This window comes from Diceros bicornis, chromosome 2 (assembly GCF_020826845.1).
Source record: "Diceros bicornis minor isolate mBicDic1 chromosome 2, mDicBic1.mat.cur, whole genome shotgun sequence".
Lineage (NCBI taxonomy): Eukaryota > Metazoa > Chordata > Mammalia > Perissodactyla > Rhinocerotidae > Diceros > Diceros bicornis.
Window position 1 is genome coordinate 6,175,510 of NC_080741.1, and position 16,817 is coordinate 6,192,326.

The 16,817-nt window shown below is 40.5% G+C and overlaps 1 protein-coding gene across 1 annotated transcript in view; it reads right to left on the reverse strand.

The window, feature by feature from the left end:
- Positions 1 to 233: 233 nt before the first annotated feature.
- The window catches only part of AGTR1 (angiotensin II receptor type 1), a 43,880-nt gene continuing 27,296 nt past the window's right edge, over positions 234 to 16,817 (reverse strand). The window contains exon 3 of the mRNA XM_058551253.1: positions 234 to 2,195. Within this exon, the coding sequence (XP_058407236.1) occupies positions 1,073 to 2,149 (1,077 nt within the window). The 5' untranslated portion in view covers positions 2,150 to 2,195 and the 3' untranslated portion in view covers positions 234 to 1,072. The remainder of the gene's footprint in view (positions 2,196 to 16,817) is intronic.

Genomic DNA, 16,817 nt, shown 5'->3' on the forward strand with positions numbered 1-16,817 from the left:
ATCTTTTCAGTGGCAGGATATACAATCTATATACAATCTATATCCATTAACTGTTGGTTAATCTATAACCAACAGTACTAAACTATCAGTTGTGTCAAGATTTAAATGGAAATATGTTCGTAGTTTTTCAGTAGTCTTGTTTTATAAATAAATCAGCACCTGTTTTAAGTAATGAAGATTAAATACATTACAATAAAATTATTTTATTTTAATGTAAATATAACTTTACCAGATTTTAATCAAGTAACAACAGTTTAGAGATATACATACACATATATAGGTACAATATATACTTTTTAAAACAGTAAGGCATACTTTATGATATATAATCTTTTACCACAAAATATATATACTTCTCAGATATGAAATGAAACTATTATGACTAGGAAGACACTACTACCTGGGACCAGAGTAAGACCTTGACAAGTAGTTTAACTTTTATACTTGACTTTAGTAACATCATTATACAGAGAAGCCATTTAGCTGGCATGTTTTGGCAGTGTGAATCTATAAGACACTGGTTGAACTTCACAAGTTTCTGAAACTTGACAACTACTGCTTAGCAAGTCTTGGTATAAAATGTGTAGTAGGTGGTACAGGTGGGCCACAGCTGCTAATCGCTAAATAGGCGTGAAAGCTTTACCGCCCTTTGGAAATTGGGCAGAGCAGTCTTGAGCTCTGATGTCCTGTTGCTTCTCTAAAGGTTTAACATATTCTAAACACTTTATGTGGAAATCAGAAACAACAGAACAAGATCAGACTGGGGAGACGGGATTTCTGCCAGTAAAATTTTCTAAATCAACATGTTCATACCGTTTCTGACATCGTCCTTTGAGCGGCCATCATCTGTCTAATGCAAAATGTGGCAAAATGTGGCTTTGCTTTGTTTTGTTGCAAAGGAAAAGAAAAGCTTTTGTTCAGAACTTTAGAAAAGTCAGTTCAGTCCATGTAATCTGTTCTCTTCTTAAATTCTGGAAAGTAGCTCATGCTCGTTTGGTGGTGACATGTTGCAAAGGAACGTTTCTCTTGCTCCCTCTTTCACGATATTATTCACAGGCAGGTTTCCAGCGTGTCACTCGACCTCAACACACAGGGCAGGCTTCTTGGAGGAGCTTCCGTTATCTGAGGGGCGGTAGGAAAGCGTGCTCATCTTTGTTGATAGGCTTGAATGGGATTTGGCCTTTGGAGGAATGTATTTCAGAAGCTGGAGAAAATATTTTTTAAATTTTTTCCCAAGAAAGCCATAGAAGAGAGGATTAAGGCAATTGTTAAAATAAGCTATGCAAATAGTGATGGGCATGGCAGTGTCGACAATATCTGTAATTTTACAGTCACGTATGATGCCCAGCTGAATCAATACATCCAGAAAAGTGAATATTTGGTGGGGAACCCAGGAAAAGAAAAAGAAAAGCACAATTGCCATAATTATCTTGAAAATATCATCATTTCTTGGCTTGTTCTTCTGAATTTCATAAGCCTTCTTTAGAGTCTTCCAAATAAGAGTATAACTTGTAAGAATGACTAGAAAAGGAAACAAGAAACCCAGTATATTCTTGGTTAGGCCTAGCCCTATAGGGAGGGTTGAATTTTGGAATTCGTAATGGAAAGCACAAACTGTGATATTGGTGTTCTCGATGAAAAATACGTTTCGGTGGATTATAGTTGGCAAACTGGCCAAGCCAGCCAACATCCAAATAATGATGCAGGTGACTTTGGCCACAAGCATTGTGCGCCGAAGGCGGGACTTCATCGGGTGAACGATAGCCAGGTAGCGATCAATGCTTAGACACGTGAGTAGAAACACACTGGCATAGAGGTTGAAACTGACACTGGCTGAAGCAATCTTACATAGGTAATTGCCAAAGGGCCAGCGGTATTCCATAGCAGTGTAGACAGCCCATAGTGGCAAAGTCATTAAAAAGCATAAGTCAGCCAGTGCTAAATTCAAAAGAAAAACACTGGCCACAGTCTTCAGTTTCATGTAAAAGTAAATGACGATCACCACCAAGCTGTTTCCAAATATTCCCACAACAAAGATGATACTGTATAAAGTAGGGATCATGACAAATATGTAATTGTGCCTTCCAGCTTTGGGACAGTCATCTTGGATTCTTTTAATACCCTCTTCAGTGGAAGAGTTGAGGATCATTTTGATCTCCTGGGTTAATTAGTCTCAGACACTATGCCCAATACACCTGGAAGAAATAAAAATGAAAAGGTAAAAAACTTTTAACTTCCAGTTGTAAACAAATAGTTTTATTTCTCAATCATAAACACAGTAACTCAACTGTAGTCTTAGGAAAAAAAATTAGATCGTATTTTATGGAGAAAACTGTGAACCGATGAAGTCTAAATGTGATAAGTCACATTTAAATTAATTTTTACAGCATGTTGCTTTTCTAGAAAGTGATAAATATCCTCCAGACAAATGGAAGTGGGGTCCTATGAGAATAAACTTATCTAGGCCCTTTGCATTTTTTTCTAGAAGTAAATTCTAGCTTCCAAATTGATTAAAAAACATAATCTAAATCTCAGAAAACACTATTGAATTAAATTAGTTATTCAGAAAGACTTGAGTTTTTCCTGAGGTAAGCAAGGCTACCTCAGGAAATTTGTCTTTAACCTCAGAAGCATGGCACATCCGTATCGTATTCTTTAAACCATTTCTTTCATCTCACAATCTTTACTCAGGTATAAAAATTATCAGCATCTTCCCTGAAGTGGGCAGAATAGCTGCCTCTAGGTTACCGAGGAATTGGTCATGGTGGGAATTGTTTTAAAAAGGGAATAAGAGGGAGGCTCAAGACTTTGGGGAATAGCATTCTGTCCGTGCTTTGCCAGGCTGCTACAGGCAGTAGCCACTTATTCTTTCACTTCCAACTCAGGCTAGCAAAAGGGCCCAGATCTCCTAACGTTTGTGCCCTCCAGCCAGCTCTGAGATTAACCATTTGTATAACAAGGATGTCAAATGAATAGATTAGGTCAGGATTACCAATAAAACATGTCTTTTGTGGGGGGCTTGAGATAGCAGCAGTCCTTTAGGATTTTAGGAAGAATCAGATGTTCAGGAATGAGCTCCATAAAGACTTCTGCAAATATTTGCTCCAATATTTTATATAATCAACAATCACGCTATTCATTTATGTGATTTAGGAAATCAACATATTCTGCCCTAGACAAGAGGCCATCAGAAAAGCCTTGGGAGGGAGGCTGAAGATGCTGTGAGGGTGACATCCCAGGCTGTGGCACAGACATGCTCTGAGGTGAAGGTCAGCAGTGGGCACAGGCAAGGCCGGCAAGCAGGGCAGTGGTGCCGGCTAAAGATCCTATTGCTGCACCAGGATCAGGGCCCTAGTGAATGAGCACGGCTGTGCTTTCCCCTCACGCAAAGGGCCCTGGGCAAGAAGAGGAACGGGAATAAGACAGCACTAGTCTGCCCAGGAGAGCTGTGCCTGGCATCCGGGAGAGCTGGCTGAACACATGCGCCCGAGGTTGTGTCCACCCTGGTGCAAAGTGGTGCTGACAGGGATGAGACTCAAGCAGCCAGGTTTTACGAGGAAACACTGGGAAGAAAAGGGTTCTTAAGTGGCCTCTTTGCCTGCCCAAGGAGGCAGTTATTCTTCCTACCCACGCTGCTGGCTCCACATCCTCACTATCTTCTCCTTTTGTACTCAGCTTTATATAATCTAAATCCCTTTCTTCTCTCTTCATTCACGGGGGCGTCAGCATCCACAAACAGGCATTATCTACTGCAAATGCCACATCCTCTGTGGAGCCTTCCTGACTTTTCTGGGCAATTGGCTGTTCCATTTTCTGAGCCACTTTGGCACTCTGGATGCAGGTTTTGACACTATATTACAATGGTCTGTTGACATATCTGTCTTCTCCACGGTTTGTCAGCTGCTTAGAGCAGGGCCTGTTTGGAATCATCTTTTTACTAGTGTAGGTCCCGCACAGTCCAGGAGGCAGATGATAAATGTCAGAGCGAGTGGACAAATGCATCAGTGAACAGCATATAATTTAAAAGCTCAGAGTATAGAGCATTGAGACTAATTTCTATCAGGCTAATGAAATCCATTTACATTCTGCTCCCCAAAGAATCTAAGAGAAAATTCTTAGTGTCAACCTGGGCCTCCCCTTGAAGAAGCAACCAAAACCAAAACCAAACCCAAACAAACAGACGAAAAAACCCTTGGCACTTTTAGAAATCTGTGGTTTACAAAACAGAAGATGAAAAGAAGGAATAATTTAATACATGCTGGAGCGAGGCTCTCAGGGAGGTATGACCTATTTCTTCTTCACCAAAAGGATTTCCCTACACTTTGCTGATATTTCAGTTCATTTCATTATAGTTACTGAAATTATGCCAATTTATAAGGATAAATTCATTTAGGTAAACAAATATTTTCTATTAAAAATTAAATACTTCATAAAAAGTTTCTGGGCGAGCAGTCATTTACACCTTAATGTGGATTAATTTACTTATTTGCTCTTGTTCTAACATCTAGTTGAGATCAGTTGGATTTTGCTTAGGAAAAAATTGGAAATGTCAAGGTTAAAGAATCTTAAAGATTAAAAGTGGCCTGGGTAAACTCCATAACTGAAAACTAGGGCAGAGGTAAATATTTGTTTCAGCTTGGGCACAAGTGCACTAAAAGATGGGGAGGAATAAACCTGACGCATTAGGATCCCTTAGGTGCCCTGAGCGTGGGTGCCTGAGAGCAGGGAGCAAAGTCTCCCCTCTTTCCTCTTTTCTCTCTTGATTGTACTTTGAGGGCACAGGGCTCAGGCCGGTCCGTTAATCCTATATCTAGAGTGAGTTGAATTTTACTGACTAGGCTTGAACTGTAACCATCATTTATAAAAGAATTTCTATGGGAAAGAGTTTGCATTTGAAAGGGCCAATTTATAAACATAGTTTTGGACTTCAATTCCTTCACAATCTAAGGTCAGCCTCTTCTTCAATTCCCATTGATCCATACTGACTAATATTTAATATGTAAAAGCTTGCTCTGAACAACTAGGGGAACATCCCTGGAAATGTTAGTGAGGTATTTATTATATTAATGAGTATATCACCTGAGAAACTCTGGACATAGCACTGCATATACTAATTAGAAGAAGACTTCCTACCTAGTAAGGAAACAAATTTTCTCATACTTGGAGGGTGGAGGAAAGGGGGAGAGGAATTTTAGGTGATGGAAACAGCAGGAACAAGGGCAGGGAAGCAGAAATGCAAACAGTACATTCAGCAGGCAAGTATCCATTCATCCCATATGCATTATGATTATGAGCTGGGGTCAGGGATGCAAAGTGAATAAAGTCACGGTCCTCTTCCTTTCAGGCATCTGAGTCTAGCTAGGGGGACAGGAGCCTTAAAGACAGAATTGTCTCCAGTGTCTTGAATACTGTACCATGCTAGAGTCATGTGGAAGGTGCTGTGTTTATCATTGACCGAGCTTGGTGGGGGGTGGTGGTGGGGGAGGGGGTGCTCAGGAACACTTCCCAGAGAGGATGGCACTTGGACTTTGGAATAAGTGTGGGAAACAGAGTGGCTAGAACTTACAGGCACCCAGCTGGTCAGCTAAGGTGGGGTAGAGATTGTGTTGTCATTGAACTTCTCCCTCCTTACAAATGTCTGCAGCATCAGCCATGGGAAACTGCTGTAGTAAATTCACAGATACTACGCAGCCCTCTGGGCAGGAGTGTGGGGTCTGAATGTGCACCAGATGGGAGGGTGACACAGGCCATGCTGGTGTGCAAGAAATACCAATCTCCGGTCTGCTCTGTTGCCACGGATAGGCTTCCCTAGAGAAACTTGCTTCTCAGGAAAGAGGGAAAATGGGACTGTCATGATTGGCAGCCACCTTAGACTGATGATAAATGAGTGGGAAGGAGTGGGGATCTATTCTCTTTGAAGCTGGAAGGATGCTGTGTGGGTGAGGAGCTGCAGGAGAGAGAGAGAAGCGAGCTACTAGGAACACCAAACTTGTGAGTCCCAGAAAGCAGCTACATTTCCCTTTCATCCTGCTGCTTCTCCCAGCAGCGTTACAGGCAGGTAGGCTACTGATAAAAAACACAGGAGGATCCCACCTCTCCCTGTTTCTGGGTCTCACCGTAGCTTTTGCCCAGGCTCTGTGGCTTATGTGAATTCCACAGCACCATTTCCTCTTGGGGGAAGAAGATGGGATTTGGAGTCAAATACTTGTAATGGAATCTTCCTTTGCCACTTACAAATCTGTGTGGCTCTGGGTAGTTGTCACCCCATTTCTCTGAACGGGAATCTCAGTTTCCTTATCTCTAAGAAATGGGAGCAGTGATTCTTTCTGCACATGATTATCATAGGAATTAAATGAGATAACATGAAAGAGCACCAGGCATATCTTTCAAATAGCAAGTGTTTAATACATGTGTTTTATTTGAATCTTTACCATTATTTTTTGAATGCAAGGCAAGCGCTGACTCAGCCATGGGTCAAAAAAGCATGAGAGGCAAAAAATAGGTTTATCATTGGTAAGCTCTTTCTCTTGCCATTAAAAGGCTGAAAATACCAAGCTGTTGTTCATTCAAAGTATGAGTAAAAATAATCTCAAGCAGCTGAATAAATTTGCCATGAGTCAGGTGGGAACTTTCAGTCTGCCGCAAACACAAGATTGGCATTGGTGGCCGCACCACATTTCTCCACTGCCTGCCTTCGTAGGAGTTACCTTGTACTCCTTGACAGCCTCCCTGGTTCTTAGACACAAGGCGAAGAGAGAAGACTTACTTTCTTTTTTAATTCTAAGAATATTTCCCCCAGACTTTTGATTAGAATATTAATTCTTCTTAAGCTTTTAGGCAAGCCAAAACCAATCTAATTAAATTGTTCATTACAAGCTCCTTTTTTAATGAGTTTGCAATCTAAAGAAAAAAAAATACCCCATCGTTTCCTATGATAATAAAGAGAGAACTAAAGACCAAGTAATTATATTTTAGAATAATCTTCCATCAAAGTATCTTTCTCAAATATCAAAAAGAGTAGGCCAGTGTCTCTAAGTCATTCGCTTCTAGTCTCGCTTCTAGCTCAATAAATCAGCCTGTTCAAAAATCGTTCTCTTTATTGCTCCTATTTTATAATTCAGACTTTAGAAAGCAACTTTTCCTTCTCCTATGCGTTTTTCTCCCAAGTAATGAATGAAGTATTCTCCAGGAAAAAACTGTTAGTATCTATTTGTGAATTCATTGACATAGATGTTGACACTAAAATTTTTAGGGTTTCTATTCCCCCTCCCAAAATCCATATGTTCTTATATCTTAACCTTCTGTTTTTATTTTATGGGTTTATTTTTACCCTTATCTCCTTAACCATTTTGAACATCTGTATGTTAAGAGCCCCCTATCCAATTGCTTTACTGTTTGTAGTTCTTCAGGTATAAATTCTATGTGTTTCATCTGTGGACACTCTTTGTTGGCATTCACCTTCATCTTGGGTTTTGTAATCTTTGATTGTGAGTTCATCTGTAGTGGGAATTAACTTTCTTAGCAAGCCTGAGTGTCTGGATGGTGGTAGCCTGTGAAATTTCTGCTTGGGCATACAACACTCACTTGATCTGGAAAAGTTTTCAGTGCCAACTCTTGGCCTAGTTTCCAACCTCATACTTTGTCTGCAGATACTGCAGACTAGGCCCTCTACCCATTCTCAAATTTGTGCTCGTCTACAGAAGTTATCTAGTCTTTGGTCACAATAGGCAGTAATTTTCCAGTTCCTGGCTTAAACCAGGAACTGATTTCAATTGCCTTCAGGACATGAGTCTAATGGTCTTGACTTCCATCCTGGTGAAGTCATTAGAACATTACCTCAGTTGTGTATCTGGTGTTGGTTCTTCTCTGGCCCATGTGGTCTCAATTCTTATTCAGAGCTGTGATGTGATATTCTATGTGTTTAGAGACAGAAGGGTAATGTCCATGACTGGCTTAGTCCATTGTCTTCATCTTGACTGGAAGTTGCCCTATATATTATTTGGAGATAATAGTTAAGTTGCTTGGACCAATAAGCTTTGGATTATAGCTTTGCCCCTCTTTACCCTCTCCTCCCATCATACCCTTTGATGAAGCATCCAAGCCTTTCTAGGTACACTCTCCTCCATGCTGGTAGACTGGCAGCCATGAAGAAGGGAGCACAGCAGAGAGCCTGGCACCATGGGGCAAGTGACCAGAATTGCTTTCAAATCAGATGCACAGAAGAGTGCCATGTTCTCGGTTGACAATCCTAGCATAACTTCTCTATGTTAAATACTTTCCTTGGAGATGATTTTGTTCACCTCTGCAATTCCTGGATGAATGTTTCTCTTAACACAAAAAACATTTTATTAAAATTATTAATACCATACTAATTAAGTACTTAAGATTTAATTTCCTCAAACTTAATGAATGGCTGTGTGACATGTCTAAGTGGTGAATAGTGGTTTCTGGCCCTCTTCCCAAGTCAGTATCACCCACCGTGGCCTGCCCTCATGAGAAGTCAAGACAGCATAAGCTGCTTTCTTATTTCTGCACATACCAATTGTAACCAACTGCGGTGGTTAAACCTTCTGGCATCCTCAACTAGCCCTCTCCTTTGCTTCATCCAAAATAGCCCAAGAACCTGAAGAACTCAGCTTTATGAAAGGAAATTCAGATGTTCCTTCCAAGTTAGGGTATACACTTCAAGGAAAGTAAAATGTTAATGATAAGTTTTTGTTTCTTGGAAATTATTCAATACTTTAATATCGAAAAATGTAACACTAAACTACAATTACATTTCTCTCCACTCCAGAAGCTCCTACTTGTCGTAAACCACAGTTTAAACAACTCAGTTGTGGTGACAACTCCAAGCCCCCCGAACAACTCCCTTCATGCCTGTATTTCCTCCTGCTCTTTGCTATGCTAAACTCTTGGCTGTTGTTGTTGTATGATTTTTTTTAATTTCAAAAAGAAAAGAGAAACAGGTAGGGATGAAAGATATATGATTAAGTCTAATCATGTGCTTAAAAATCTTCCTTTGACATGTTGGTGTTAGCAGGAAATATTCTCGTTATGTTACATAGAGGGTCATGGAAGGCTTTCCAGTGAGCCTAGAAAGAGCAGTGCTCCAGAGACTACGAGAAAAGGAACACAAAACCTAACTTGAAAGAAAATTTGTATATAAATGAACTCCTGTCCTCTTACACTTCCAGATTCCTTAAACTTATGGACTCAGGATTTCCCTGAGGGAATCATAACCACATTTCAGAGGATCCGCATCTTGGCCATCAAGGGGGAGGAAACATCATTTTTAATAATGTGGCCCTTGGAGACTGTTCACAAGCTTTCCTTTCTCAACAGATGAGAAAGGCAGTGTCTATGTGGGCATCTTAGTCAACAACAGCTGCTTAATTCGACTTGTGAGCAAAACCCCCGATTTCATGTGGGAAGTCACTCCTCATTTTGTCTTTGAGAGTTTAAGTCAGCAGCAGAAACTGCTTATCTCATTTCAAATTCCACTTTAAGGAGTATGAATAAAGTTAGTGGGCAGGAAAGGAAGCACTCATTAATTTTTACCCTTAAGAAATTATAATACTATAGAATTTATATGTATTATGAGTTTTATCTTAGAGATTATTGGCCACATGGCATTCACTTCAGATTAAAGTTTTTACATTATACAAATCACATAACAATAAATTTTAAATGAAGCTGGAAGGATTAACTATTCAGTGTATTGTGCATGTTTCCCTCAATTGCTCAATGTCCTGATTGCAGTAGGAATGTTGTTTGACTGACAGCCTACAAAGCAGTCCTGCACAACGTGTAAGGAGACTGGGGTTCTAATTTTGGCTTTCCCACTCACTCGTGAGTGACCTTGAACCAGTCACTCAGCTTCTCCAGACCTCTGCCTCCTCAGGGAGCTGGTACATGCTTAAAGAAATCTCCTGAAACACTGAAATTTCACCATCTTGCTTTTGAATAGGTATACATCTTTTGAAGACAAGGGCAATAATGGTTTGACAAGTAGAAATGACCTGATAAATCACTAACTCAGCCCACTCTCTGTCTATCAATATAGGTATCATTAATGCCACAATGATTTAACATTCTATAATATATACAAAAACTCTTTTTATTAAAAAAAAAATGAAAAGAATTTTACATTTGACCAAAGATGACTAACGAAACTCCACATAAGATTACTACATTATAGTGACAGTGGTTTTTCCCGTTTTTAGATTAACTATCTACTCAAAAAAATGTTTCCGCTGCACAGCATGTGGATAGTGGTTGTGACCCTAGGTTAATGAGGTTGAGGTTACAGGTTTGGGCCCTATCTAGACTACCTGGTTTCACTCCATTTATGGCCAAAGACTGTGTGCCTCTCAGGCATCCCCGTGCTAGGCCTGGGCAATACCGGGTGAAGAGTAAATACAGACTGGCTCCCGGCTACACATCTAAGTTAAAAGCACGCCCTGCAGTTAGGAGTCCAGATTGCATCGGCCTGTGGAAAAGGCGACACAATGTATTATTGTTAAAATAACTCATACAAAATGAACCTACTCTCAGATTCTTTCTGGGGAAAACACAACTTTTTAAAGTTTAGCAAATAGTTAACATGGTTCAGTTGCCCAGATAAAAACACAGAGGTGAGGGCAGAGTATTATAAAAGAACCTCACAGTAATATATTATTTAGTATAATACTTTGAATTATTATATGAGTCAATGTTTTGAAGAGCTAAATGGACTTTTGTCCTAAGAAAATGAATTCTGTAAGGATAACGCTTGTGTGATTTTATCCTAGAGTTACATTTTTATCAAGCAGTTTTATATGCTTTTATTTTTCTTACATTGAAATGCTGTGAAAACTAAGAAAGAGCAAACAGTCTTGCAGAGAAAGCACTAGACTAGAGTCCTGTCCAAGAGCCTGCTCTGTCACCAACCAGTGACACAGTCATATGCAGGAAATTTAATCTCTTACTTTGCTATTCCTTAAGTATTACGAAATATTTAGAATGGGAATACCAACACCTGTTCTCACCTCTATTTCATAGATTGTTCAAGGTAAAAAGTGAGGTTTTTGGAAGACATAAAAGCAGTTTGAAAATATAACCTTTCTATAATGCAAGGATAAGTGAAGTGAATTTAGCGAAAGAAAGCTCAGAACTTCAAAAGATTAATGGATTTTTTTCATTCAGAAATTCAGCAGAAATATTTTTCATTATTGTAATCTAATACTTCTGTTTCAAGAATTATAACAAGGCGCTTGATTAATGCTGATAGAAAGGTAAAACGGTAGATGTTGTGGAGCTTCTACATTTAATACTTGTGACAGCAAATGTTTGGCTACCAAGTGGGGTCCTCAGGCTAAATCTAACCAACAGGTATATTTTCTTTGGCCCCCAAAGTGTTTACAGCTTTCGGGATTTGAATCCTCTGTAGTTCACTAATCCCACCAATTCTCTATTTTCTGATTCTTTAGGTCAGTGCTGCTCAAAAGAAATATAATGTGAGCCACATATGTAATTAAAATTTTCCTAATAGCTACATGAAAAAGTAAAAAGAAATGAGTGAAATTAATTTTGATAATGTATTTTATTTAACCCAATACATCCAAAATATTGTCATTTCAACATGCAATCAATATCAAAATTGAGATATTTTACTTTTTTTTGTACCAAGTCTTCAAAATCCGGAGTGTAATTTATGTTTCCAGCACATCTCAGCTGAAGCTAGCCGCACTTCAAGTGCTCAGTCACCCCTCGGGGCTGCCTGTCTGGACAGCACAGCCTTAGGTGCGCCCCTCACGTACGCCACCTACCTAGCCCTCCCAGCAACGGTTCTGGGAGTGTGGTCCCTGCGTCAGCAGCGTCAGCATCACCCCGGAATTCCTTAGGAGTTCAAATCTCAGGCCCCACCCCGACCTACTGGCTCAGAAGCTCTGGAGCGTGTTCATCGAGCCCTCCAGGTGATTCTGATGTGCAGTAATGTTTTAAAATCACTGCCTTACTGGCATCTTAATTTGCAACTCTGGCTTATATGCTGATAATCATGATTAATAGGCAAAACCAAATCCAACAAACAACAAAAGTGCCCTCAGCCAAAATGTTTTCCTTTGGCCCTTCTGAGGCATCAAAGTCTGAAATACAACAAACTCACAAGTACAGCTTGAGAATTACTCATTAAACTGTGTATTTCTTTCAAACATTCAGGACTAAGGGATGCCCACCAGGATGCCATCTGGTAAAATACCCCGTGTACCTACTCACAGATGTCTGATATTTCTTTAACTGGGGGGGGATGGGCGATACCCACCTCTTATGCCTCCACTAGAACCAAGGTCTCCCTGAGAGAGGAGACACACCGACTCAGGTGAGAGCCAGATGTGAGGGAGTACAAGAGCATGGTGATGGGAACCCAAAGATCTGAATCAGGTTCATGATTTCCTTCCTAGGAGCTGTGGGGTCTTCAGCTTTTCACTTAACCTGTGACTCATTTTCTTCATCTGGAGAATGATAATGATATTGAAGTTCGTGATAATGATGAAGTAAAAAATATCTGTCCAGTCTGGCTCACAGCATTGTTGGGAACATCGAATGAGGTCATGTATGTGGAGATGCTATGAGATCCTGTAGCTCTGAGACTTTTGTTAGTGTTATTAAATTCATACTATGGTGTAAATGACTAATTCCACCCCCCCACCCCCCCCCACCCCCCCCCCCACCCCCCCCACCCCCCGCAAGCAAATTTGGATAAGAGGGATTGGGAAACTGCACGTGGTACTGGAAGTGGAAGAAGCTAAAGTCCCAGAAAGAGGTGGAAAGGCTCAGAGAGGAAGACTGAAAGCCGCTGTTCATAAGCTGCCTGGACCGGACTGTTTTGCCAGCTCTAATCATTCTCTTGAATAACTATATAATTTTAAAATATAAATGACAATGATACTACCCCACTGCTTATAATACAAAGTTTGGACCATTCTCTCTACTATTACTTACCACTCCATTCATTTTCTATGTGGGGCTACTTGTGTCTTCTAATTAAACAGTGTGTGATAAGAGGCACGGATGCTGGGCCAGTAAAAGGTAAACAACACTTTGCCAACTGAAAAACACGACGAGATTCCGGTGACTGCCGCTTCCCGTGAAAACTTCATTAGCAATAAATGAGTTACCAGATGTCACACAGCAGATTTGAAACTAAAATATGGTCCCAAGATTTGTGTGCCGTCTGAGCAGGAGGAAAAAATGAACTCTTTCCAAGAGAGCTGCAAAATATAATGCACCACTTTTGCCTGCGATTGTTGGTTTCTCTTCTAAGTGTAAAGTAAAATGCACCCGTGCTTTGCAAAGTGGAAATGCAGCATTTCTACAGAGAAGGGCTACGTAGGGAAGCGGCACATGACTCACACAGCGGCAACTCTTTTAGGACAAGAATATTTTTGAACACCCTGTGCCACACCAAGACGCCATTTCCTCTTGTTTTAACTTGATCATGGTAATTCTCCTTTCCTCGCCTTCACTTTCAGGAAGCGATTTCTACTTTTATTACCGACCACAAAACAGTTCAAGTCAGCAACTGCCGATGTCGACGCCACTCGCCTGAACCAGCTCTAATGACGACCCTGCTAGTGCTCACCTTTCTTCAGGAGATATTAAAACTCTCCTCTTGTTCCTCAGCCAACTAAGCCGATTCTGTTTCTGTCCTCAAAGTTACAACCCTCCAATCCGAAAGTAACTGTGGTTAGGGAGGGAACCCCACAGTAGGAAATAGGACGGCACAGTTTCACTTGAGCCAGTAGAAATTTCAAATGATAAGCCAGTGTGACAGAAATATCTAACACCCTCTAGTTTTTCTACACAAATATTTTGGCGGAAGAAGGCCCATGTTCCTCTGCAATTTTTCTGCAGTTACTCGGTTCCAGCTGAAGAAAATGGCTCTTTGAAACTTTTTTCTACCCAATTTATTTTCATTCTTATCTCCTATAAGAGAGGTGAAGCTTATAAATCAAATTAAGAGAGTGAAAGTGAATTATCACTCTCAAGCCTTCTCTTGGAAAATATTTACATAGAATTTGTTTATACACAGAAGTCCCCCAAAGCATTTAAAAGTTTATTTCTGGACCATTACCTGCTCATCAGATGCTGGGGATGCAGGATCTACTGCCCTTTGACCTTCATATAATGGAGGACTGAGCATCCTTGAAATGATTAGCTATGTCAGTGGGGAAAATGTCAATTTAGACTTTTCAGCTACATAACTCCAGCACAAAGTGACACACGATGTTCAAATGAGCTTATTTACTGTACAATTGTTTTATATTCTTCTGTGTTTCTGCTGGTATCTGATCCACAAAGAGGACTCATAATTGTGGCTTAATATTAACAATAGTAGCATTTATGATTTATTATTAATTGAATGCTGACTATATGCTAAGAATTGTGCTAATTGCTTTCATCTTTACAAGAGCCCTGTTACGGACTGAATTGTGTCCTCCCAAAATTCATAGGTTGAAGCCTTAATCCCCAATGTGACTGTATTTGAAGATTAGGGCCTTTAAAGAGGTAATTAAGGGTAAATGAGGTCATAAGGTTGGGGCCCTAATCCAATATGGTTGGTGTCTTTATAAAAGGAAGACACACCAGGAAGGTGCTCCCATGGAGGAAAAGCCACGTGAAGACAGTGAGAAGGTGGTTGTCTGCAAGTGAGGAAGAGAGGTCTCACCAGAAACCAGCCCTGCCAGCACCTTGGTCTTGAACTTCTAGCCTCTAGGACTGTTGAGAAAATGAATTTCTGTTGTTTAAGCAAGTTGGTGGTATTTTGTTATGGCAGTCCTAGCAAACTAATATGAGGCCTATGAAGGAAGGCAACATATTCCATTCTTCAGATGAGGAAACTGAGGCTTAAAGAGCAAGTCTTTACATTTTTAACATTCTAAAGTTTCAAGGCTCACTTTTTTTTTTTTTTGGTAAGGTCATCTCTTCATACTGCAGTTCAAGGGTAATTTCACCCTCCAGGGACATTTGGCAATGTCTGGAGACATTTTTGGTTCTCACAACAGAGGGAGAGGGAGGAGGGGGTTGTTACCAGTGTCTAGTGGGTAGACACCAGAGATAGTGCTAATCCTCTTACAAGGCACAGGACAGGCCCCCACAACAAAGAATTACTTAGCCTAAGATGTCAATAGGGCTGCTGTTGAGAAACTTCATTCTAGTTCCTACTTTTTTTTTTTTTAATTCTTGATAATCTGTAGTTCTTATCTTTTATGGAATAAGTTAACTGTATACTGTGTTTTATTGGTGGTTTTTGTTTCATATATTATATTCTTATCTTCCCGGGGCAACTACAGATCCCTTGAAAGATAAAATCCTGTTGGGTAACCTTCAAATGTGCAAAGTCATGTTGAGTACTACTGAGTAGGAGCTCTAAAATTGTGAGTGGACTAAATATCTGTTGTGTCAGATCATTCTAGAAATTACCCTCTCTAAGCATTTTCCAGACCTCCAGGATTCTGCACAAGTACACCAGAGGAGAGGATTTGAGCTTAGATTCATTGTAAAGTCTTCAGGGGATTTCTTAGAGTGGTCCTAAGGAAGCCTGTGGAGGGAGGAAGCCACCATGTCCAGAAGTCAAACCCTGCCCTCTGGTGGCATCAGGGCCATAGACACTGCCTGCGGGAATCTGACTGAGGGCCAGAGGGGTTCAGTCTGCACCACAGGGTCTGAAATGACTCTGCAATGTTTGAATGTAAATTCAACTTTGCATTCACATGAGGCTTCTTTTCTCTGTGGAACAACACACTAAATGTAACCTGTCATCAGGCTCTCATTAGAATTAAACCAAGTAGAGAAAAGTGAGAAAGAGAGAGGATAAACACAATGGTTACCAACGAGAGTTTCTGGAAGTTTGGCAACCGGAGAGTTTCCATTACTTGTTGAGTGACTGTTTCTTGCCTCCTCTACCTGACTGCTGTTCTGATTTATAAGGGTACTGAGTAGTTGTTTTTTTAGCTAAAGAAGAACATTTCTGGAAAAAGGGTTTCTAAATAATAATAATAATAATAATAATAATCATAATAGAGTTCTATGACCAAAATTTTAATTGTTTATTGATTTCTGTGGTATTTTACCTACAGATTTCTTTTTTTTTTTTAATTTTTATTTATTTATTTTTTTCCCCCAAAGCCCCAGTAGATAGTTGTATGTCATAGTTGCACAGCCTTCCAGTTGCTGTATGTGGGATGCGGCCTCAGCATGGCCGGAGAAGTGGTGCATCGGTGCGCACCTGGGATCCCAACCCGGGCCGCCAGCAGCGGAGCGCATGCACCCAACTGCCAAGCCACAGGGCCGGCCCTTACCTACAGATTTCTTACAGACTGATTCTAGAAGAAAAGCACCGTTGTGTCTGAAATACCAGCTAACTCTGTGGAAATACTTCCCCCTTTTCCCATTAGGAGCTCTGTTCTCTCACCAGGAAAACCCCACTGTACTTATCACAGAGCGCAGCCTGTTCTGTATTCTAATGCCAAATGGGCAGCCTGTGAGTGAGGTGTCTGACGCCGTGATGTGCACCTCTGTGGGAGACCAACAAGGTCATTGACAAGGTCTTTTCATTGAGAACATCAGAGTTTTCAAGAGATGCAGGCAGCCTTTCCTGGCAGGGAAAAGATACGGTAAATGCTGATGCCTAATTTTAATGTGTAAAACTAAAGCCATGAGTAAGAGAGCGACATAATTTAGGAAGTTGAAGAGTAGAAATCAGTTCATTGCAGGATTTAGCAGAGGAAAAAAGACTCAGAACAGGCACTAGTCTAGAACTGGGGGGTGGAGGACAT